This window comes from Vigna umbellata, chromosome 3, assembly GCF_029865625.1.
Source record: "Vigna umbellata cultivar VRB3 chromosome 3, Vumbellata_1.0, whole genome shotgun sequence".
Lineage (NCBI taxonomy): Eukaryota > Viridiplantae > Streptophyta > Magnoliopsida > Fabales > Fabaceae > Vigna > Vigna umbellata.
The window spans coordinates 21,855,179-21,878,651 of NC_142167.1; the positions used below are offsets into that span (position 1 = coordinate 21,855,179).

Here is a 23,473-nt window from a genome sequence, read left to right on the forward strand (position 1 = left end):
TCCCTTTTCGTTTAGGAAAAAATATCCACACAATGAAACGGTAATTCTATTTTATTCCTTCCTTTGTATACATCAACAATTGCATGTCAAAAGATAAGTTAAAAATGAAATGATTTTCACAATAGAGTTCCAACACAAAATAAAAATAGATTAAACTGAGCTTGTTTCCATGTTTCATTGAGGATGAAATCTGTATCTCAAAATCATTTCTTTTTCTTATTTTTAATATTGATGACGCATGAAGAGTGCATGTAAAATTCCTTTATTAATTTAGAATAAGAAGGGCTGTTGGTAACATGCAAGAACTTAGAAAGGACTCTGAACCTGCGATTAATGGAGAAATGGGTGGCTCAAAGTTCTTTCCTTGGAATACAAATGCAATGGCTCTATCGTTTCCTCCTCAAACCTTTTCTCTTCCGTCTCCGATCCCTCAATGGCCTCAAGGTGTCAATTTATCATATCAACCTTTTCCTTAATATCAATATGCGTTATTATATGGCCTCAAGGTGTCAATTTATCATATCAGCCTTTTCCTTAATATCAATATGCGTTATTATTTGGATTTTTGAGGACTACTATGAATTTTTTTCATCCTTTATGCATACAATTACGTCTTGTTTTTCTTCCAGTGTATGCAGAGCAGATTAGATTGCTCTTTTCACTCTCATTCCTTTCTGGGTCATCATTTATGTACCTTTTCCCATTGCATGCTTGATGAGACTTGATGTTAATGAAAGTTCAGTGCATTAACATCTTCATGATAGTACGATTTACATATTATAATTCATCAAATTTGAATTCTTTCAGGAATTTATCTTTGGGGATGGTTTGCTGTAAGTTTATTGCTGAAAGTAACAATTTTACCCTGATAGATTGCTGTGATATCCTATCCAAGAAAAAAAAATGACAATGTTGTGCTTGCATTACATTGCAGTCTCAATGCCACATAACATTTTGAGACATCTGAATAATTTTATATGTATGTTTCATTACAGGACAAGGTTTTGCTTCCGGCCGTATAAATCTTGGTGAAATAGAAGTTTCCAAGGTCACTAGGTTTGAGTTTATTTGGAGTAGCAGTGCTATGCAAGACACTAAAAAAGCTGTTACATTCTATAGGCCTGTAGGAGTACCTGATAGTTTTCGTATTCTTGGTCACTATTGTCAATCCAGTAACAAGCCTTTAAGGGGTTTTGTACTTGTTGCAAGGGAAGTTGAAACTTCTGATAGTAACAATCAAGATAAGTTACCTCCTATGAAGAATCCCCTTGATTTTAGTTTGGTTTGGGGTGAAAATGGAAGAAGTTTGAAAACTTTAGGCGTATACTTTTGGGTACCTGAACCTCCTGCAGGTTACAAGGCCCTTGGATGTTTGGTTACTACCAAACCTGTGAAGCCTTTTTTGGATGAAATGTGCTGTGTTCGTACCGATCTCACCTATAGATGTGACCCTTATCGCCAAATACTCACTGCTGGCTCAACAGTTCCGGAGTTTTCATTTCAGGTGTGGAGTTTGAGACCTTGTGATCGTGGCATACTAGGGAAAGGAGTTTCTGTTGGGACTTTTTTCTGCAGCAATGGCTGGTGGACCATGAGAGAAGATGTACCTGTTGCATGCTTGAAGAATTTAAATCCTGCATTGCAAGCAATGCCAAATTTGCAACAAATACATGCACTTATTAAGCATTATGGCCCTACTATTTTCTTTCATCCTCAGGAAATTTACTTGCCATCTTCTGTGGAATGGTTTTTCAACAATGGAGCAGTTTTGTACACAAAGGGTGTATCTGCAGGAGAGAAAATTGATGCAAATGGATCAAATCTACCAGGTGGGGGAACAAATGATGGTCAATATTGGATAGATTTGCCAAGAGATGATAAAAGGGAGCTTGTCAAACGTGGGAACTTGAAAAGTGCAAAGCTTTATGTTCATGTGAAGCCTGTTTTTGGAGGAACTTTTACTGACATTGCAATGTGGGTGTTTTGCCCTTTCAATGGACCAGCCACTCTGAAAATTGGAATCAAGGATATTCCTTTGAGCAGGATTGGAGAGCATGTTGGTGATTGGGAGCATTTTACACTTCGCATAAGCAACTTCAGTGGAGAACTCTACAGTATATACTTCTCACAGCACAGTGGTGGTGAATGGGTGGATGCATGTGACTTGGAATATATTGAAGGTAATAAAGCTATTGTTTACTCATCAAAATCTGGACATGCAAGTTACCCTCATGCTGGTACCTGCATCCAAGGTTCTTCAAAACTTGGCATTGGCATTAGGAATGATGCTGCCCGCAGTAATTTGTATGTGGATTCTAGTATTCAGTATGAGCTTGTTGCAGCTGAGTATCTTGAAAATGAGATCACTGAACCTCAATGGTTGCAATTTATGAGAGAATGGGGCCCCAAAATTGTTTATGATTCAAAAACTGAGCTGGATAAGGTAATCAATGCTCTTCCTCGGCTGCTCAAGTATTCTGTGAAGGGCTTATTTAACAAGTTCCCAGTGGAACTTTATGGTGAGGAAGGTCCCACTGGGCCAAAAGAGAAAAATAATTGGTTACAGGATGAAAGATGGTGATTCTGTGGTGAGTATAAATTTTGGAGTGTTTTGTTGCAATTGAATTTGAATGTATATATAGATAGAGACATAGATAGATAGAATCATGCACCAAGTTTTAGGTTTGGGTGGTGTTTGTCTCTGAATGTTTGGCTAATGATTTGTGCATCACCTGTAATAATAGCTGCATAAATCTCGCAGTTGGATTGGATGAGAATTCTTACACTGATTGCCTCTCAGTTATACTGAATATCTTAATTGTTGTACAATGGTTCTTCTGTAACAAATTAATGGTGCTACCACTGAACCGTGTGAAAGAATCATATTCATGTAAATCTTGCAGAAATATAACAGACCCTGCTTTTCTTCTTTGGTATTTTCTTCAAAAGCAATGTAGTGTCTGCTGGTACAACTTTAGAACTTAAATGCGCGATTTCTTTTCCATCCTTTTCACTTAATCCTTTGTTTTTCAACATTTGGCAACTCCCAAAATGCTTATCACTATTTCTTTCTCTCTCTTTTTATTTCCTTTATTTTAATATTTTCGCTTCATTTTCTCTTTCTGTATTTTTATTGTCTTCCTGAATTTGTATTAGGTATTGTGTAACCATAGTTTTCATATTTTAATCTTCATCAACATTTCTAATTTAACAAAAAAAAAATTAAAATCATTTACAAGAAAGAATTTTCTTGAGACTAAATTCAGAATTTTCTTGAGACCTAATTTGGACCCTTAATATAATTTGAAATGCCGATACATTAAAAAAAGTGAAGATCTGTCGAGAAATATACTGATCATGTTTCATATGGTGCTTCTTTTTTATCATTCTTACAAACTAATATGGGATCATATTTACTGTTCTACTAATTCGTTAGAAAAACAATACTAAAACATCTTGTTCTCTAAAAGAAAATATGAAGTCTGTCGATATTATGGCAGTCCGAATAAAACTGAACTTATAAATCTTAAAGAAAATCTCATTGAGATCATATAAACGAAAGAAAATAACTAAAGAATATATCTTACAACAACTACTACTACTAATAATAATATTTATAATAGTGATTTAATTTTTAAGATTTAATAGTAATTTTGATGTTACATTTATAACAATGATTCAATATTTTTTATTTATTTATTTTTTACTTAATGCGGTTAAATCCCTTTTGTTAAATCACATTTAACTTTGTTTAGATGAGGATGAACTAATATCTACAAATATAATCACTCAGTCTTTTTACACATTTATTGTCCAATCCCAAAAACAAAATTGAAAGAATAGTTTTAATGTTTGATCTACCGAAAAAGATCCAAGAGTCTTTTTAAAAAATATAACTGACTACATTGAGTCAAACGTAAATAGAAAGAAAACCAGAAATATTAAGCCTATGTTTTAATATACACAAGAAACTTCATGGATGTTGACTGAAGTGAGAACTAAAGCATTAGTAGCTTCTATTATCATAAATTCCAACGATAATGCTATAAAGGGGGAAAAGAAGGTAAATAATAGCAGCCACCCAATTGAATTGAATTACAATAAAACGTTCCCGAGAATAACGAGAAGCTCCCAATGCAATAATTAGTCAGAAGCACACAGAAATAGTGGCGGGAGAATGAACAAGTGATCTAGTATCCATGGCCCTTTATGTGGTGCACGTTCACTTAGAAAGGCATAACACAAGCCAAAAAGAATTTGGTTGATGAATCTTCATACACAAATTTGTATAACTGGAGTAAGTCACGTATCTTAAGCACCCACTCTAGAAGCCAAAACAGCTTCATACTAACAGTGCTTCAGATGTAAACCAAATAAATTGATAATCACTCACCTCATCTTTGAACAGCCACGCACTCTACAAAGTCATCCTGAGGCCAAAATACGTCTGCAGTAAAGAATACACATACATTGTAACGGGATGATAAACAGCAGGTGGCTAAGGATTGAAATAATATGGTAATTCAAACCTTGAAAAATTAGATGGATGAAGTTCCTAGTCCTATTGAAGAATATCCGGCAGCTTTTCTCTCCTTCAGAGTTGTGGACAGCCAATCCAAGCCCTCATAAAGGCCATCTCCCCGAAGAGCACAAGTGCCCTGTATGTGCCACTTTCTATTCTTGAGATCAAAGAGACCTAATCCTTCACATACTTCCCTTGGTGACATTGCTCCTCTCTGAAAAAGAAAAGGATAATATTAACAGATATTATAATTAGACTGATAATAGTGCAAAATTCCGTAAACTGTTTGGAAGGGATTAGTTTGTTCAAAAAGAACGGTCTGCCACTACCACAATTACTGATAATCATAGTGTTAGGTTCCTGGGTTTGGAACCTAACAACACACCCTCTCGATGCCGATAAAAGAGATGAAATCCAAACAATAACACCCACTGGATTTTCTTATTCACAGTAGTAGAATTGTCACTTTACAGAGAATGGGGTTGGGAGCATAATCTCCATAACCTCTCTCTACAGGCTAAACCTGACTTTACAAAATAATACCCGATAATCCTCTACAGAGTTACAAGAGCTCTATATATCAGCTCTAACCCGCTACCCGTTTTACAACCGACACCCCCACACCCTTAACTCCTAAACCCACCTATTCTATCATCGTATATCCTAACACATAGAGTGATTTTTTTTTCTGGTATTAAATGTTTTATGGTCATGCAGAATCATGAGCAGACAAGAAGAAAACAAAGCACTTACTAATAGAAAATGTTACCCAGGAAACAGAAAAAAGATTTATCTTCTACCACACTTTATTTCGGTTTTCTTCTTCTTCTGAGAACTCTGAATATTAAAAAAAATTAAGAAATTATAGTAACAAAATCAAGAATTCCATCACAGATCATTGTCTCTCACTGCCAAAAATTTTACTGGCTGTCCCACATAATTTTTTAATATTTCATTATACTTCCATCCAACCAAACAACTAACAATCTCCAACTTTCACTCTCTCCCTTCATCGCCCACCCGCCTTTATTTCTTCCGTAACAAACACTGGAGTAAAAGAGAAGAGCTGAGACAAATACATAATTGTTAAAGAGCTTATTTCTTATAAAAGAAAACCAGGGCTGGAAGTAGCCTTTAAATAAAAGTTAAGACAAGTAGTTCTAAAAGGTAAAAAAAAAAAACTTCAACTTTATTAAGGCTTGGATTTTTTAATTTTAACCATTAATTAGTTTAAGTCATAAAAAGTTAGGCAAACATGGCTTATAGTTAAGTTTGACCCTTTCCAACTTAGACAACACAAACAAAGCGAAAAAAGGTAAAGAAAAACCAATTTTTGATACAGTTTAAAATGAAATTTGATTAGGAATGTTCGCACAATAGGATGCAACATGGTGGGGTGCATTAGCTGGGAAAGCCAAATACAAAATAGTTATTCATGAAGATAACCATAAACAATTCATTCATCCAAAAAAACAAGGATAATGAAGAATGAAGGCATACCAGGTCCTGTTTGTTAGCAAGCACCAATATTACACTGTGGAGCATAAACGGATCATTTATGACTGCCTGCAAGTAATCCATAGATATATTCAAACATAGTTTTGAATAACATGGCATATGTGTTCATGTTATGATTTTATTACCTGAAATTCCTGCTTAGCTTTCCCTATCCTTTCACGGTCCAGACTATCAACAACATATATCTGCATAAATACATAATATATTTATCAATCTGGCAACTATAGAACTGTATCATGTCTTCTCAGTTCAATCGCATAGATGAATGGTTGTATCGTAACACAAGGAAAAATTCACAAGTTCCAAATTGCATGAGTTGTATTTTTATTAAGATTCACAGGTTCCAAATTGCATGGTTGTATTGTAACACAAGGAAAAATTCACAAGTTCCTAATTCCTACCAAACCATCAGTGTTGTTGAAATAGTGCCTCCAAAGTGTCCTTAATTTCTCTTGCCCTCCAACATCCCAAACTGTGAAAACAACATTCTTATACTGAACCTTCTCCACATTAAAACCTGCAAAACACTAGAAATTTATAAGCCTCAAACAAACGGCATATAGTCTGGTTCTTTCTAATTTTTCTTCTACTAAACTGAAGTGCTAATAGATATTCCTCAAAACCCATTAATAAAAAAACTGCCATGGCAATGCAGAAAAAAAATCTCCATTGGTACGAACAAATCTAAACAGACATGGAAACAATACACACACACACATATATGTAGATCACTGACAAGTACACGATTGGCATCCGTTGGGTATCAAGACAGAAATGGATAATTAGCTTATACTATGAAATCTGCTCAAAAGAATTAAACTATGTATTTAGAATGAAACCCACCAATTGTAGGAACAGTAGATAAAACTTCTCCAATGTGGAGCTTGTACAGTATAGTAGTTTTGCCGGCAGCATCAAGACCAAGCATGACAACCTAAACCAAGAAAATGTTTAAGAAAAGGATAAACATGAAACTCATCCAAAAATTAAGAATGAGTGCTTAGAAGATGAATGAGACTAGGCAACATCATAATTCATGATGATAGCTGAATGTAAACGCAAACTATTAAAAGCAAATAATTGAAACAAAATCAAACTTACAAAGAATGACATATTCATGCTTTTACTAATTGTTATTGAAATTTTAAAAGTAGAAAAAAAAAAAAAAAGGAATGAGGACGAGACCCGCATCTCAGTATTGGCGAAGAATGTATCGAAGAGCTTCCGAAAAGTTTGACCCATGCCTCTCTTCTATTATGTTGCGTTGGATGAAATCGAGAATAATCGATTTGTGATGAGAAAAGCAGAAGATGAATTGTGAAGCTTCGAATCTAATCAGAATAACAGGTAAGGGATTTCAATGGGCGATTCCTTCCCCTACCATCACTTCCATGTTAACAGCAAATGCACAAATCAATAATCAATAATACAAATCAAAATAACAATGTGATCTTCTCCTTTTCCTTCTTACTTTATATAACAATATTTTAAACAAAAACATTCTTCTATTTCATTTGTATGTATACAATTTAAATAATAATACTAAGTACAATTTCTGATTTAATGAAAAACGTAACATGTTGACATTAATAATTCATTTTATTAAGTTTAAAATAAAATGTATACGAAGATCACAGTCTATTTTAATATTAGTTAGAATAAAAAGTAACAATTTAATTTCGAAATTTATGGATATTTGTAAAAATAAAACAAAGTACACAATAGAAATGTGTTGAATTTGGTGACGAATATTTTTTTCGTAACATCTTGTTAGATGAAACAATTAACTATTAATGAATATTGTCTGAAAAAATTTAATATTTTATTTATAATAAATTTAAAATATAAATAAAAAATAATAACAAATTAACTAAAAATAAAATATACATCTAATAACTTAATTCATGATGAAACAATTAATTATAAATGAATATTATCTGAAAAAATTTAATATTTTATTTATAATAGAAAAAATATAAACTAAAATTAAAATGTAAATAAAAAATAAAATTTAAAACAATCAATTGGAATATATACTTTTATTATATTCGCGTGAATGTAACGGTATTGCAAATAGAATTTAATAATCCTCTACTAAAATTGTGGAATTATATAAAAGGACTGTATAACTTTTTCAGTGTTTGTTATTTCTAAAATATTACCAAAAATATTTTTAAATTATTATTATTGTTGAATGTAACATTTTAAAAAGTTAAAATTAATATTTTAAAAACATGAGTTGAGTGAATTTGTTATTTACATTTACATGCTAATTAAATTGTTGAACTTTTGATATATTTTTTCTTTTCAAATGCCATTTTAAGAGTTTTATATAATACAAAAATATAACAAACTTTTGTGTTCAATGTTTAAATGGTATAGATATGTGAATTTGTTTTAAGAAAAGATTTATAGGTGTCAACTAGCCGCATAGCTTCTGTGTTCTGCGGGGGAAAGAGTAATTTCCATAAAATGCAAATCTATACAAATAGAGTGTCTATAATGCAAATTTATGTAACTGCAACTCCATACTCAACTCTACTCAAAGGTGTGGGTTTTCCCCTAAATTGGTGTTTTTAAACTAAAACTGCTAAATGTGTGTATGTTTAATTTATTTATTTTTTCCTTTAATCTGCAATTATCGTATTCTGCAATTCCAATGAGTTAACTACTTTATTCTGACGTCTGGCTTTGATAAAAAAAAAAAAATACAACCACCATAAAGTGTCATCATCAATTAGTAGATGAAGTTTCAAATATAAAGTTTTCTCTCAGTGGCAATGGTAGAAAAGAACAGAAAGAAATTAAGTAGCCTAAAATAAAGTTTCTAGGGCATTGGCTAGAATGGGCTGAATAGTATGAAAAAATTTAACCAACCAAAAGAGAATGGTTTCCTTCCTCCCTCGATCATTTCGAGGGCAAACTTATAATCTGTCTCAAATGATTCACAAAATCCTCTCTCCACAACTATTGTCATTCCCTTCTAAATTACATCAAGATTTAGGAGCGGATTTCATACAAAACTCCAACTACCAACACGAATTTTGTATTCAATCACCATCCCAACTGCGTAGGATTCCACAAAAATATTGAAATGTTTGGCCATTAAAATTTTGGATACAAAATTGAAATTTAAAACTTAAAAAACTATTTTGAATTAAATAATTTGTATCTTCTAAAATATTATACTTAATAAATTAAAATGGAATAATTTAGTCCCTACGATATATCATCAAAACAAATACTTAATATTGAAAATAATTATCAATTCATTAAAATATATAATAAGTAAAATAATATCTAAGTACATTAAAAATGTAAATATTGACATTTTGCCGTCAATGTAGAGAAGAAAAATTGACAATTATAATAAGAAAATATATAATAAAAGGGAGTCACTGGGAAGAAGGGAAAACAAGTACACAATCGATGAAAATAAAAGGTATACAGATCATAGAGAAAGATATATAGGGAAAAGAAGCACAGATCTAGTAGGCATACAAAAGAAAGTAAAGAAAGTCTTCAAATAACATTTTAATAAAGTTTAAAAATTTACAGTTTTAACTAAAATAATTTTCGAAAAGTATTTAATTGTCCCCCTAAAAATTTGACTGCACACTACCCTAAGGTTCCGCCACTTTTTTCTAAATAAATATAAATAAGCGTTACATTACAGAACCTAAAATTAAATAAAATTAAAAAGACCATAAACTAAAGATATTCACTACTAACTATGGAAAGACAATAGTACTATAGAAAAAACATCTTCTCTCGATTGGGAGAGAATGAAGACATTATATAACACACTAATTAATGAAAAACCATATATTAAGTGCACTCATGGTACATAAAATCAATATCCCTAAAAATTAATTGGTGAGGGAAAAAAATACAAAATATCAAACCACAAGGGTTTTCTGCACAAACCGCCCGAGGTTAGGAGGTCACACCTAAGGAGTCATCAATACTCGGAATGAGTCTTCCATCCTGCGATTCTATATAAAGATATAGATGCCTTCATGAATCCCCTTACAAATAACAGAATATTATCATATCCCCAATTAGTAATTGAATAATCTACACTCACCCATGAACAAGGCAGTATCCCCGGCCAGCCAAAACTTTGAAATCGGGAACTGCCAAACCAGTCCCAATTTAAAATATTGGGAAGAGGAGGAAAACTAAAGTTGGAGGAAAACTCTGCATCATCTCTTCTCAAAAGTACCTGGCAATGGATTCAATCAAAGCCTGTGAAACAAGTTAAAATGCCCACCGTATTACTATTAACTCCGTCACTATCTAGCATATCTACGAGTCCACCATTTCATCTTGCAATTCGCTAGGAGCAATAAGCCCAGGAATAGAAAGCATTCTTTGTCGTTCTCTCTCTCTCTGAGCCGCAGCCTCTTCAGCATATAAATCTTTGTTATCCTGCGGAGAAAAGGCAATTGATAAACCTCAGGTTTGAATTGAATTACAGGTAAAACTATAGTCAAAATGCCAACAAACCCCACATTGAGTTCGTTCGAATCAATTTTCTCCAGAAAAAAAAAATCTTTGTGCATATTAAAAATTTAGAGAAGTCAAAATTAATTTCATTTTTTTCTTAATTTTCTCTCCTATACATACTCACGGAAGTTCCAAAACAATTTACAGAGCACATATAAAGCAAACTAAAACTATTGATAATTTTACCAATTAGAGAGCAAAATGCTAATCCATAAAGTCACTAAAACAACCAACCCAAAGCGAAGTAAGGTGGAGTGTAACTTTCTAGGTACAATGTGAAGGATAACTCATACCATTAGCTCAATGAATTAAATAAATACCTGAGCTGAAAATTCTTTGGACTGGATAAGAAAATCTCGTATATGATTTTTAAAAGTAGATAGATCATTGGTTGACTCGAAGAGTCCATTAACAAATTGAGTAACCTGCAAATTTCTTCAAATTAGTCATTTGTTTCAAGAGACAAATATTATTTATTTCTCTACATTTACCTCTGCTGCGGTCATGTTGGGAAATGAGGTGCTTAGAAGTTTTATGGTAAACTCTCGTACAAACGCAGAATTACTTGGGTAATGATATGGACCAGTAGCAACATCCCAAAGAGCCTCAGTTACGACACCAGTTTCCACCTGAAAAAGACAGAGCTCGTTATTTTTGCTATATTTTACAAAATAGAAAAACATAGGATTGTGACACCGTACCAAACAGAACAAATGCTGAAGCACCAAGACATGCAATTTGAACCCAGGCTTGTGAAAAGTATCAGTCAACACGGCGAATATCTCTTGCTCAATTGTCAAAAAGTATGTCCGATAAAACTGATTACAGAACTCTGAGCCCTGTTACAAAGAACATTCCACCAAAATATATATATGAAAACAAACATATTTGCCGACACAGTAAGAACCAGAACAAGATTAATTTTACTGTGGATGAAAAATTATAACTTATTGTTTAGAATAGAGAACGTGTAACGAATCATCCCAAAAGAAAAGGTTGCATAAAGTTAACAAATAAAACTAGTATGCAGAAAGACCACACCTGAAACTTCTTTAGCATCTCTAACAACAGGTTCAGCCCAGTTTCAGCAATATTTCTTTCAGTGTGCCGAAAAGCCCATATGATAGAGTCCATAACAAGCTTCAATTGCTGGCACAAAAATTACAAATAACATCAGACAGACAAGATCACAAAATTTGATAACACACACAGTCAACAATTAAAACAAAAATAAAAACCACTTATGAGTGGTATATCGTAAGCAGAAATGGAGCACATAACACAACCTGACTTGACAGGCAGATTAATGCAGGAAAACAATGAGTAGCTATGGCACGAAGAAGAGAGAAGAACTTGAGGCGATGCTCTGGGTAATCTTCAAAATTTTTTGTAATCATCTGCACGAAAGAATAAAAAGAAAAACAATTGTTCAGTGTATTAAACACCTGCAAATACCAAATAATTATGTGCCATCACAATTGATAGAAATTACAAGTTACAGAACTTCAACCTCAAGCATCCAAAAGTAACCACCCTAAGCCTTCTATAGTGGATGAAACAACACCAGTGTTCTATTATAGTCGATCATGTCTACAAACAAACAACTAACTAAAAAATCTCCCATAACTGCGCCCACCTTTGACAATTACACTACCATTCATCTAATCTACTCTGTTTACTAGAACTCTGCACGTCTGTCCACACAGGTCTAAATCAAATGTGGAGAAATTCAACCAGTTTATCAGAAATATGCTCATGTCCAAATTTATCCCTCTTCTCCAAATATGCCTTTTAACATTTGCTTATTTGTATCTAAAAAACAATTTTGATATAAAAATAACATAATATACATTTAGAAAAGAAAGCTATTTAAAAACATTTGAATGGATGAAGCTGATTGTCGAATAAATGGGTCTCAATTACAAATAATAATAATAATAATAACAACAATAATAAACTAGAACATATGTATCATAGCTGAATATTTGCAGTAAATTTGTATCTAAAACACAATTTTGATATAAAAATAACATAATATACTTTTACAAAAGAAAGCTATTTAAAAATATTTGAATGGAAGGAGCTACTTATCGAATAAATGGATCTCAATTACAAATAATAATAATAATAATAAACTAGGACATTTGTATCATAGCTGAATATCCTACACAGTACCTCAAGTGTGCACTGAAAGACAGCTTCAAATATGCGTGGTACATCTTCAATCATTGCAGATTTATATCTGGAAGAGAGATACAAAAGAGATGAACGACACATACTATTCAAAACTAACAGAAAAGACATCACTACTCTATTCTTAGGAGGTAAAGAACATATACAAACAGAAAATTAGATTTCAAAGCACCATACCAGTCAATAAAGAATGGAAACAAAAATAAAGTGACAGAAGCATACTTATTCACAATTGTGGCAAACAGTGACAAAACCTCTGACTCCCTAGCATCAGGAACATTCCTCGCATAATCTCCAAGAACAGGATCCATCATTGGAGGCACGAATTGTTTGCCAATTTGTGGTTGGTCTTCCGCCTTATCCAAGAATGTCTCAATCAGCTTAAGTGTTTCCCTCTTGACCGAACTGCGTGAATATAAACATGGTTACTGGTAGAGTCAACAATAATCACAGAGTACACAACCAATACATCGTTTTGATGGTCTTACCGTAGAAGTTTCACGTAGGATGTTCTAGAAGTATAAGGTCCCCCTTCAGTAATACTCTTTGAAATAAGCTCGCTGTACATTCTGGGGTAAGAATACAAAGAAAACATGATTCAGCAAAACAAATATATATATCAAACTATTTGTTGCTGAATAACAACTTCCTTACTAGAGAGTCCCTGAATATAAAAAACTAGAACTTGCCTGTACACATTCAACATGTCCAAAAAGATCATCGAGATTTGGGGCAAGAAATATGTCCCTAAAGAAGATGCAACACTTGTATTCGTCTGAAAGTAAGAGAGATTAAAATCACAAACTTAACAACAAAAGTGGGTAGGACCCAGGATTGAATGCTAATTTACAAGCAGAACAATTAACTATTAAAAATGAAAACCAACTTGACGGAAACTTAAAACGACAAAGATTGTGAATGAAGACATTCTATTTTGCTAAAGGACTAAATAAGGAATTATGTTCCCTTAACACAACATGTACACCTACTCTGACATGGACACTGAAGAAAACACTGACACAGTGACACCACTAATATAGATACTCATCATGACAAAATTCTCAATTGAGAATTAAGACAAATAAAATTCACACTATAAAAACAATTGTTATAGTTTGCCTGGAATAACAAATCATCTTTTACTATTTCTATTCAAGGTGTCACTTTCTTTATTCCTCTCCAAGCCAGAGATATAAAGGTGTACAACATGTGTCAACAAAATGTTTTAGCTGAAAAAAATATTTTATTTGTGACAGTTAAGGAAAGTTGCACACAGCACCGCCCTATTCTATGTAAGTGTTGGTGCTTCCTAGCTGAAAAATCCCAGGACAAGACAAGGAGAACAAACTCACCATTCTCTAGGCAAACATCAACAACAAATTAATTCAAGACTTTCTATCACTTAACATGAAACAATATACTAAATAAGCCTATAAACCCAAATTACTTAAATAGCATGGAGAGAGCTAAATAAAGAACATACAGCAGAGTCACAACAAAATTTTATAATGATTTCAAGGCCATACCTGCAATATATTAAGCACTGTCCGGATAACATCCTGATCCTTTAAAAATTCAACATTTTGATGAGCCTGGCCTATAATTTCCATCCATTTCTGAAGAAAAGTGGAAAGTCACATACATATAATATTATGGTTTACAGAATATTAAAAAGAAAAAAAAGATTTAGATTCTTGTCTATCAAGAAAAATATTTAGCATATACCTGATTTGGGAGCTCCATCAATCGCTGAAGATATTCATCTCTCTTCTGCGCATCAGACTCTGCCTGAATCATGTGACCAACCTACAATACAAGAATATAACTTAAGTATGTGCAAACACAAGTATACAAATAGAGCGTATGGGAAATTATGTATATATATTTAACCAATGAATTAAAGATTTATAAAGGCATACAGATTCATAGAAGGAATGTATTTGATGAGGTTCAAGATCCATAATGGTGGTGGGAAGGCCTGTCAGAAGCTCAGACACAAACGGTTCATTTTCCCCAACCTGAAATACCAATCATTGTGACAGTTAGGGACAATCTCGTAATGAAGAAAACACCGTGTACTCAATATGCAAGCTTGTATAATAAAATGGCTACATTTCTTGGAAGAAAAACTTGCAGCCAATTACCTGAGTGATCACAAATTTACGCTTGCACTTCTGCACTATTTTCAGAAATGTGTCACAAGCCATATCCTGAAACATAAAGAAACATAATTATAGAAAGCTTTAACAATTGATGACCAACAAACAAAATAAACATAACAAGTAAAGAGGTTAGCTTAGATTAAGATCATATTCCACCAAACCATGATTTGTATCATGCGAAATAACATGCCAGCAAAAGTAGAGACAGAAAGCTCCAAAGTAGGAAAAATAACCTGAACTCCAGGATGGGTCTCATGCATAAACTCAAACAACTTATTCACAACAGTTTTAAGGAATTTCCAATGAGCTCTTAAAAATCTTGGATACTGGCCCACAACATACCTGCAAAAAATACATAAGAAAAATAAAAGCAGTGCTAAACAACAAAATACAAAACAAAATGTCACATGGAAACTATTCTTACATGATATTACTTGCAATAACAGCTTTGTTGTCTTTTCCCTTTGTAATTTCACAAAGGTTTAATAAGTCACGAATGACCATAACCAAAAATCTGTTTTCCTGCAAAAGATTCAAGATGATTTAACTACAAATAGTGAAGAAAAATATCAAACCTAATAAAAGAATGCCACAAAAAATACAGAGGTAGTCAACAAAATTAAAACAGTTAAGAAAGTGAAGCTATGAATGCATCAATCTCGCCAAATCAATACAAACTCACCAATTTCACATCTGGTTCTAACTATTCTAGTTGAAAAATAAGTTTGCTTCCGAGTTGACTTGGAAGCCATGACTACCAACATAATTCGTGTGAGTTAACGAGTTAACTCGCAACCATTATCATGTATTTAAATTAGAAAACCAAACATACTAAAAGATTGAATGTCATTTTCTTCAAGAAAAATTGATGTCCAAACATACATAAGGAAATTTGCAAAAAAATTGACAATTTCAACGATCACACTAGCAAACATGTTGACTAAGTCCTTGAGAGGACCTCAAATTCAGTGTACAAATTTCAGCTTGGTACATATAACTTGTATACTTCAGCTTTGAGGGAATGTCAAAAAAGTTAGAGTTAGTTGAATACGCTAACTTTTTAGAATAGATTGACGTATACACCATATTTTACCTATCTAACCATTATGTAGGTTGATCTTTACTTTTGTTGTACATCTTTGATGCAAGGCTTCCTATAAACGAATGAGTTAGCTGAGATAAAACAATCTCTCCTAAGCTTCTTGTTTTTTCACTTTCATGTCTTCAAGTATATCATTCAAGGTTCTCCAATATTCTACTTAATAAAACTTAGGTCAACAAAGTGAACACGGTTGTCCTAAAATTTATGTGTAAAAAAATTTAAAACCAACATGGTACAATTACAAAAAGAAGACTTCAAGGGCTGTACAACTCCTCATTTAATTTTGAAATTGAATGCATATAGGATCATAATATCAATTGGTCAAGAGCATGAAGTTTAGAATACCTGTTCTTCCATCATAGAACCGGATATAGAACCTATTGCCCAGCATAGTGTATTTAAATTGTTCCATGTCCAATCCTCACCACTAAGCTGCTTACTTAATTTCCTCAGCATCTGGAATTACAAAATAACATTAGAAACAAAAAGCCATACGTACCAGCCCAAACATACAACAGTATTATAGCTAGCCTTTACATCTAAGCCAAAAGAATTACATAGCTACATCTTCAGCTTATTCAGTTTGACTCGAGTCCACTATTGTTGTATTTTAACATTTGATACTGTGGTTTTACCATTCACTAAATGAAAGTTCGGCTCATACTTTATAAAACAACAGTGAATTTCCTAGCAATAACAATTATTAAACCAGATAATACGAAACAAAAATAATAATACGATTGCATTTCCCAACAAAACAAAAGGTATTCAGATCCACATACCTGCTTTTCAGTATCATCATGATCAAGATGTGATAAATAAATAAGAGTCTCCCTCATAATCTGTATAAAAAACAATGACAAGTGAGTGACAGATTAAATTAACTCTAATTAGATATTATTTAGGACTTTAATTCTTCTTATTTGAGGACTTCCTTAAGCAGCATAATTAGTTTGCATTAGCTTTTAATTTGTATTGGATTAGATTATACTTATTTTTATGATATGCTTAAATTTCACTAGAGTTATGATAATATTTCAGAGTATCAAAATTGAATCAGAGTACTAAGCATCTAGAGTAGTAATATGGCATTTTCCCCACTGCTTATCCATGAAAAAGTGTCTAAAAGTAAATAAATATCACGACCAATATTAAATGTAACCAATCTATTAAAACACTATTTTGAGGATAAAAAACAGAGACAGTTTTTTCATGTATAGTAATGCATATTCAACACTGACATTTAGGAGAATTAAGATGTCATCTTATAACCTTGTACTGAACAAGAACATCATTGTCTTTCAAGGTTTCACGAACAATGTTCCCGTTTTCATCTTCAACTATGAGAACTTCTTCAGGTTTTGCCATTCGACAGATCATGAGCATTCTCAGCTTTGACATGGGACCTGCATACAGTTGTCGGCGCTGAAGAAGCTGAGAACCGTGTCCATCAACCATGCCAGGGAGCATTGCTGGTACCTACTTATTACGTTGATGAAAATACATAAGTAACACTTAGGCATAACATATTCCAAGTGTGTTTGCAAAGAAGATTGAAGCATGCAAGACGTGGAGACAAAAAATATGCGAATAATTACATTGACACAGAGGAAGTCACACGAGAAAACAAAAAACAGAGAACTATACATTACAAAGCTTCTTCTAAAAGTTCAAAAAATAAAGAGTAAATCAATGAAGAAAATGAGCAAAGGAAGCAAAATTGCAGAGAAAAGGGTGAGTAAAAGAAGTAAAACTATGACTGCACAAATGGTATCAAACTAATTGCCTTATAATTTTACTAGTTTAATTAATTAAGAGCTTTCACAACTATGTATCTTATCTTAACCTAATAAGATTATGCTATTAAATTATGAAATTGTTGTAAAGATGAGTAAAAGATCAGCAGTATATAAAAAACTGAAATAATTTTATTCCTAGCACATTTTTCAGTATGAATATTATAAACCAACTCAGATTTTGCTAAACAAGTTTTTTAGTTAAGAAAAAGATAATTGTTAATCCTTGACTTTAACAATCAATGTGGTAGCATTAGAGAGAGATCACCTGAAGTCCCATCAGGGTTGCTGCAGCAGCAGGATTGTCCAAACTTCGGTGTGGTTCAAACAGCTCCGACACCAAGGAATTCCAGTAGTCCAAACAGACCTGTTATTTTTATAAAACAAGATACAGCATGAACCTAGGAATTTAGAAAAGTCCGAAGTGGCACGCAAACAAAACCAGAATGCACACACGTACGCTAACCATTGGGAGGGAATGCAGAAGACATCTATAAGACTAACATAAAATTAAACACAAGCATTCATAACAGAAGAAATATTTAAAAGCAAGAACATTTCAATATCAGCATACCTTAAAAACCTCAGTATCATCAACATAAGAAATGTTGATAAGATATTCAAGGCCTACAAGCAAAGCAGCTATATTCTCTTGAGTGGATTCCAGGATACGAATGTGAACCTGCATAAATAGAAAGGTTCCAAAATATTGTTACGAGGATTAGAAATAAAAGAGAAGACATCTCCCATGAGAAACGTCATACAGAAAAAAATTAAACTTGCCTTGTAAAAGGATGTGAAGAAAAGAGCCAGATTCTGTATAAATGCCTACACAAAAGAAAAAAGGGTCAGTCAAATACTTCACAATTAATAAGGCAAATTAGGCATCTTTTTTCAACAAAGACTCACTTGCTCCTCAGTTGAGCCCTTTGTATACGCGTCAGGAACATCTGAAGTTGGTGGGAGTATACTCTGCAATAAACACGACAATGTCAAAAATCAATGAAAAAATAAATTCAATATAATCAAATGATTAAGAATGCAGTGTATTTTACATAAGTGGAGATCAAAACAAACCTGCAACTGGACCATGAATATGTTATACATCTTGACATACTGCACATCATAATAATTTCCAAATTGAAGGGCTGCCACCTGCAATAATAAATAGTGAATTATTGATGTCGAAAATATTAGGGAAAAGTGCAAGGCACGTAAGGGAGGAATATACCTCAGTTAAACACTGCAGTGTTAGGTTCCTATATGCTGGGAGTGGGAAAAATTTGAGGAGTGTCTCAAGCTGGTACGTAAAGCAAATATCAGTTTATGAAATCCTCAGGAAAAAAAAGGACATTTCAACTGAAAACTTCACATACTAATGGTGATTCAAATATGTAACCCAGGGGAATCCATGATAAAAAGGCATGCAATGTAGAGAGAGTCGCTCGAATAAGTTCGGTCCTTTGGGAGGCTGATAACACATACAAGCATAACTCATGAATGAGTTGAAATTCACTGCAAAAACCAGTGTAAATATTAGCAGTAAATAGACAACTCATACAAAGTAAATGTAGAAAAATCACACCAAATCACTTAATACATAACTAGCAAAAGCACTTTAAAGTATGCTATCTAAAAACACACGGTAAATTTACACCAAAGGAACTGCTGGAGAAAATGATTCCAATTTAGAAACAAATAAGTCAGTATGCTAACGTGTGGTTACAAACGAGCCCAGCAGTAAACTATTCTTAAATCTCTGTTGTTTTCTGAAGATAGTTTCAGTTCCGAAAAAGACAATCCATGGCTGATAAAAAATTACATCCTTTTATGTCAATCAACCTAATCTAGCCCTCCAGTTATTTCACCACGGTAAATTTACACCAAAGGAACTGCTGGAGAAAATGATTCCAATTTAGAAACAAATAAGTCAGTATGCTAACGTGTGGTTACAAACGAGCCCAGCAGTAAACTATCTTAAATCTCTGTTGTTTTCTGAAGATAGTTTCAGTTCCGAAAAAGACAATCCATGGCTGATAAAAAATTTCATCCTTTTATGTCAATCAACCTAATCTAGCCCTCCAGTTATTTCACCAATAATAAACAATTACACCAATCGCAATCTATGTTGGCCCCTACCACATTATTATCATCAAATCTACCTAACAACTAATAAAAGCAGATATTATCTCTCGACATTCTTAGAGTCACTAAATCTCATACTAGTAAACTAAAAATAATATAGCATCTCAACTAAAAATAATTTAAATGGCAAAAACCTTACAAATCTACTACTGCAAAATCAGGCCCAACACAAAATAAAATTAAAATGCTAAGCACAAAAAATGACATTCAGTTATGGTCTATCGAAATGAATTACCTGTTCAAAGATTGTTTAAGCTCTTTTATCTTCTGCTGGGTCATCTCACCTCTTGAAAAATCAAAAACCTCTTCACTCAAAAGCTGTAAGGACATCATTTAGATCAGTAATTTACATTAGGACAGAATCTAAGGTGAAGTAGTCTGAACTTACTTTCAATATAACCATACAATTTTCACAAATTGTTTCACTAGTTTTAGCTGCAGAGACAAGGTCGGGAATAAAACTTCGCCATCTTGCTGGCCATTCATGCTTCAAAATCTGCACAAGGCAAACCCAACATTGCAGGGACTTGAGCAGTGTACAAATTCATGTATACCAAAAGATGGTAAAATAATGCATAGCAGATTTTTTCACCTTGATATATGAAAGTATTAAGCTTCTCAAACACACATATGTATGTTACCAATATCTATCTATATCTATTTATATATCTATATCTACATGTATCTACATATATCTACATACATACATATATATATATATATATGTGTGTGTGTGTGTGTATGCAGAGGCAATTTCCAATACATATAACAAAAGGAAAAAACAAGCCATATGCACCAAATAACAGATTAGAAGAAACAAAAGAATTAATCCAAACAACTTGTAAGCAATATGTACTCACATATGGAGAACAGACAAAATATTCGTAAGAGGGTTGAATTTAATTATGGAAAAATATGGGATAAAACATATGTGATGAACAATGGATTGTGAGACTGATAATTTTATCCTAATAGTCAGTCCAAATAACAGAACAGAGCTACTATTTTTACCTGAACTAATATAATGTTGAGTTTGTTGACATACAGCCTTTCTGATCGAAATGAAGCATCATTGCCAGAAAGCTACGCAAGAGAAATCAATAATGAGATAAATGATAGAGGATCTACGAAAAACTGAAAAGGTCAAGTTTCTGATTTCTTTAAATGCGGTTCATACCTGTACAATGACATCAGAGATGAAATTTTTCATTCCATCTCGCTGTTCAACAGGTAATGCATTCCATCTATACTTAATTACACCTTCTAGAACCTGAATGTAAAAGAAAAAAATACATAAACTAATAAAGTTATCTTTAATCACATTATCAAAAAATAGAAAACTTTTCACCGCCCGACAAATCTTGCTTTTCAAGTCATTGCTCAAATAGAGTTTAAACCCATAATCAAATCTAATGATTGTTTTTGGGGCAATCCTCTTGACAACTAAACTCAAGACCTATGGTACAGCAATTTTCCCAAGATGCACACAAACCATCCATGAGGACAAGTAAAGCTCCTTACTTCGCTAAGGATCCTTTCAAATGCAACATCCAACTAATATTATCAAACTATGACCAAGATTTAGATCCCTAACTCAAATTTGGTATGCTAGAAACAATCCCACTGAAAGAGTGTCACTCTAACTACTACACTCAATTTCCTTAAACAATGTATCAAATTTGAACCTTGTGAATGAAAACATGTGGTTAGAAGGGGACCACACACATGTTACCCAAACATTACCATCAAAAATGTTCTCAAGTCAAGACAAAATAGGACTGAAACCCACATTTGTTGTTATAACTATAAGCAAGTCAATACCACACTGGAAGAATACTCCAGGCGTTACTATTGAAACTAAAAACAACAAATTAATAATGATCCTTAACGAGAACTATTTATCCCCATCCCGCATAACAGAAAAACAAACTCATAATTACATAAGCCAAACCTGTAAGGCAAAGAACTTAGTATTCAGATTCTGAGTATTTTGCAAAATATGCATGACTTGTAACCACATATCAGGATTGTTTTGCAAGTCACGCAGAATCTGATCAGCGGCATTTCTCTGCATCGTTAATGTACACAATCAGTCAGTCAGGCTAAGAACAACACAAGGTCTTCCTTAGTAGCACATTCTCTAAATAAAACATATTATTCTAAAAACTAACCACACTAGTAAAAAAACAACACAACCTAACCAAATAGGTTCAGTTTAACTCCACATTGCACATGATAGCAAGAGGTGAATTGGTAAAACAAAACAGAACCGAATACGCCAGAACCAAGCCGAAAACATAAGAGTTATTTGAATTGAGTGATTAAACCCTAAGTGTAAGTGAAAGAACGGAGAGAGAAACCTCTTCTTTAGATCCGGTGCCATAGAAAGCAGCGACGGTGGCATCGAGGAGGGGAACGTCAATCGGCTGACTCAAATCCCGGAGCTTCTCGGCGGCCATGGAATGAGAGTGATAAAACCCTAGAGTGAGTAGTGTACGGCAGAGCAAGAAAAACCCTAGAGTAGAGCGCGAGAGAGAAAGAGAGATATTTCAAGGAGAAAGAACTGCCTTAGACTTTTAATTTTTATTATTGGAAATATTAAAATAAATGTTTGTGTATATATAGAGAGAAGGAGAGATGAAAAAGACAGCTTGAATTTGAAGCAGAGTTTGAAGGAAAGGGAGATAGGCGCACTTAAAGGGACTGTGTAGATTTTATTTTGATGCTTCGGGAAGCTATGGGCTGTGTTTTGCTTTGTCACTCTTTCGATGCCCAAATTTTCTTTTTGTTGGCCCATTATTCTACCCCACTTATTATTTTATTTACTTTTTTAAAGCTTAAAAAAAAGTTTATTTTCAACTCTATGTAGTTGGTAATTATAATGAAAATTATTTTATTTTTAATTACCATTTATTGTTAAATTAGATTGTATATTCTTCACGCACGAGTCATCAATTTAGTTTTTATTTCTAATATTATTATAGATTCCGATTTATTTTCAATAACAAATTATAACTTACTTTTTCTTCAATGAATTTTTTTAGACGTTCTTTATAATGCAAAAGTATTTTTTTCTGATTCTTGAAAATAAATTAAATAATTTATTAAAGACAAAAAGGTCTTAAAGACTATATGAACAAAATATAAATCATAAACACATCTAGACTTTGTAAAATAAACTAACAACAATGTATATTTTAATTTTTTAATAACACTACAAATTAAGAATGTTAAACATTTATAATCTGTTATCCATATCTATAATATATAATAGAGTATACAAAATTAGTTCATTTGGAGAGAAGTTTTACACGTGGTGGTACATATAAATTTAGCCAACTATTTTTATTAATATTATTTATTTATAAAAAAATTATTTAATATATCTATAACTAATAATAATAATAATAAATATAAAACTAGTCCATTTATAAAGAAAAGTTTTACAAATGACATCACAAAATTTCCCAACTATTTTTATTAATATTATCTATTTATAAAAAAAAATATAACTTAATCTGAAAAT

At 32.7% G+C, this 23,473-nt stretch overlaps 3 protein-coding genes across 5 annotated transcripts; 1 reads left to right on the forward strand and 2 right to left on the reverse strand.

Annotated features, from left to right (window-relative positions):
• The first annotated feature begins 296 nt into the window (after positions 1-296).
• Positions 297-3,245, forward strand: LOC124844302 (hypothetical protein At1g04090-like). Its single transcript, XM_047321212.2, has 2 exons — positions 297-444; positions 996-3,245. Exons 1-2 carry the CDS (start codon positions 297-299, stop codon positions 2,579-2,581), a joined length of 1,734 nt encoding a protein of 577 aa, XP_047177168.2. The 3' UTR covers positions 2,582-3,245.
• A 737-nt stretch (positions 3,246-3,982) lies between these two features.
• LOC124844297 (uncharacterized) lies at positions 3,983-7,487 on the reverse strand. Of its 3 annotated transcripts, XR_015784926.1 has the most exons (8): positions 7,226-7,486; positions 6,884-6,974; positions 6,442-6,557; positions 6,166-6,225; positions 6,023-6,088; positions 4,530-4,736; positions 4,394-4,447; positions 3,983-4,270 (listed from the first exon to the last, which is right to left on the reverse strand). XR_015784926.1 is itself a non-coding variant. In XM_088109176.1 (7 exons), the coding sequence occupies exons 2-6, from the start codon at positions 6,953-6,955 to the stop codon at positions 4,539-4,541; spliced, it is 522 nt and encodes a 173-aa protein (XP_087965302.1). In that variant the 5' UTR covers positions 6,956-6,974; positions 7,226-7,487; the 3' UTR covers positions 3,983-4,447; positions 4,530-4,538. The 3 variants fall into 3 exon arrangements, 2 of the variants coding, with proteins under 2 accessions (XP_087965302.1, XP_047177164.1); XM_088109176.1 differs by having other exon boundaries at positions 3,983-4,447; positions 6,442-6,567; positions 7,226-7,487; XM_047321208.2 differs by having other exon boundaries at positions 3,983-4,447.
• A 2,304-nt stretch (positions 7,488-9,791) lies between these two features.
• On the reverse strand, positions 9,792-22,611 carry LOC148201929 (protein EXPORTIN 1A). Its single transcript, XM_088109083.1, has 32 exons — positions 22,308-22,611; positions 21,899-22,015; positions 21,125-21,217; positions 20,959-21,030; positions 20,336-20,443; positions 20,183-20,265; positions 19,179-19,317; positions 19,034-19,102; positions 18,880-18,957; positions 18,712-18,774; positions 18,586-18,630; positions 18,377-18,484; positions 18,071-18,169; positions 17,279-17,485; positions 16,789-16,848; positions 16,352-16,462; positions 15,329-15,426; positions 15,138-15,246; positions 14,887-14,952; positions 14,662-14,760; positions 14,468-14,548; positions 14,269-14,358; positions 13,432-13,517; positions 13,231-13,311; positions 12,965-13,147; positions 12,725-12,791; positions 11,836-11,946; positions 11,591-11,698; positions 11,251-11,388; positions 11,041-11,178; positions 10,870-10,974; positions 9,792-10,471 (listed from the first exon to the last, which is right to left on the reverse strand). The coding sequence occupies exons 1-32, from the start codon at positions 22,404-22,406 to the stop codon at positions 10,349-10,351; spliced, it is 3,234 nt and encodes a 1,077-aa protein (XP_087965209.1). The 5' UTR covers positions 22,407-22,611; the 3' UTR covers positions 9,792-10,348.
• Between the last annotated feature and the right edge of the window lie 862 nt (positions 22,612-23,473).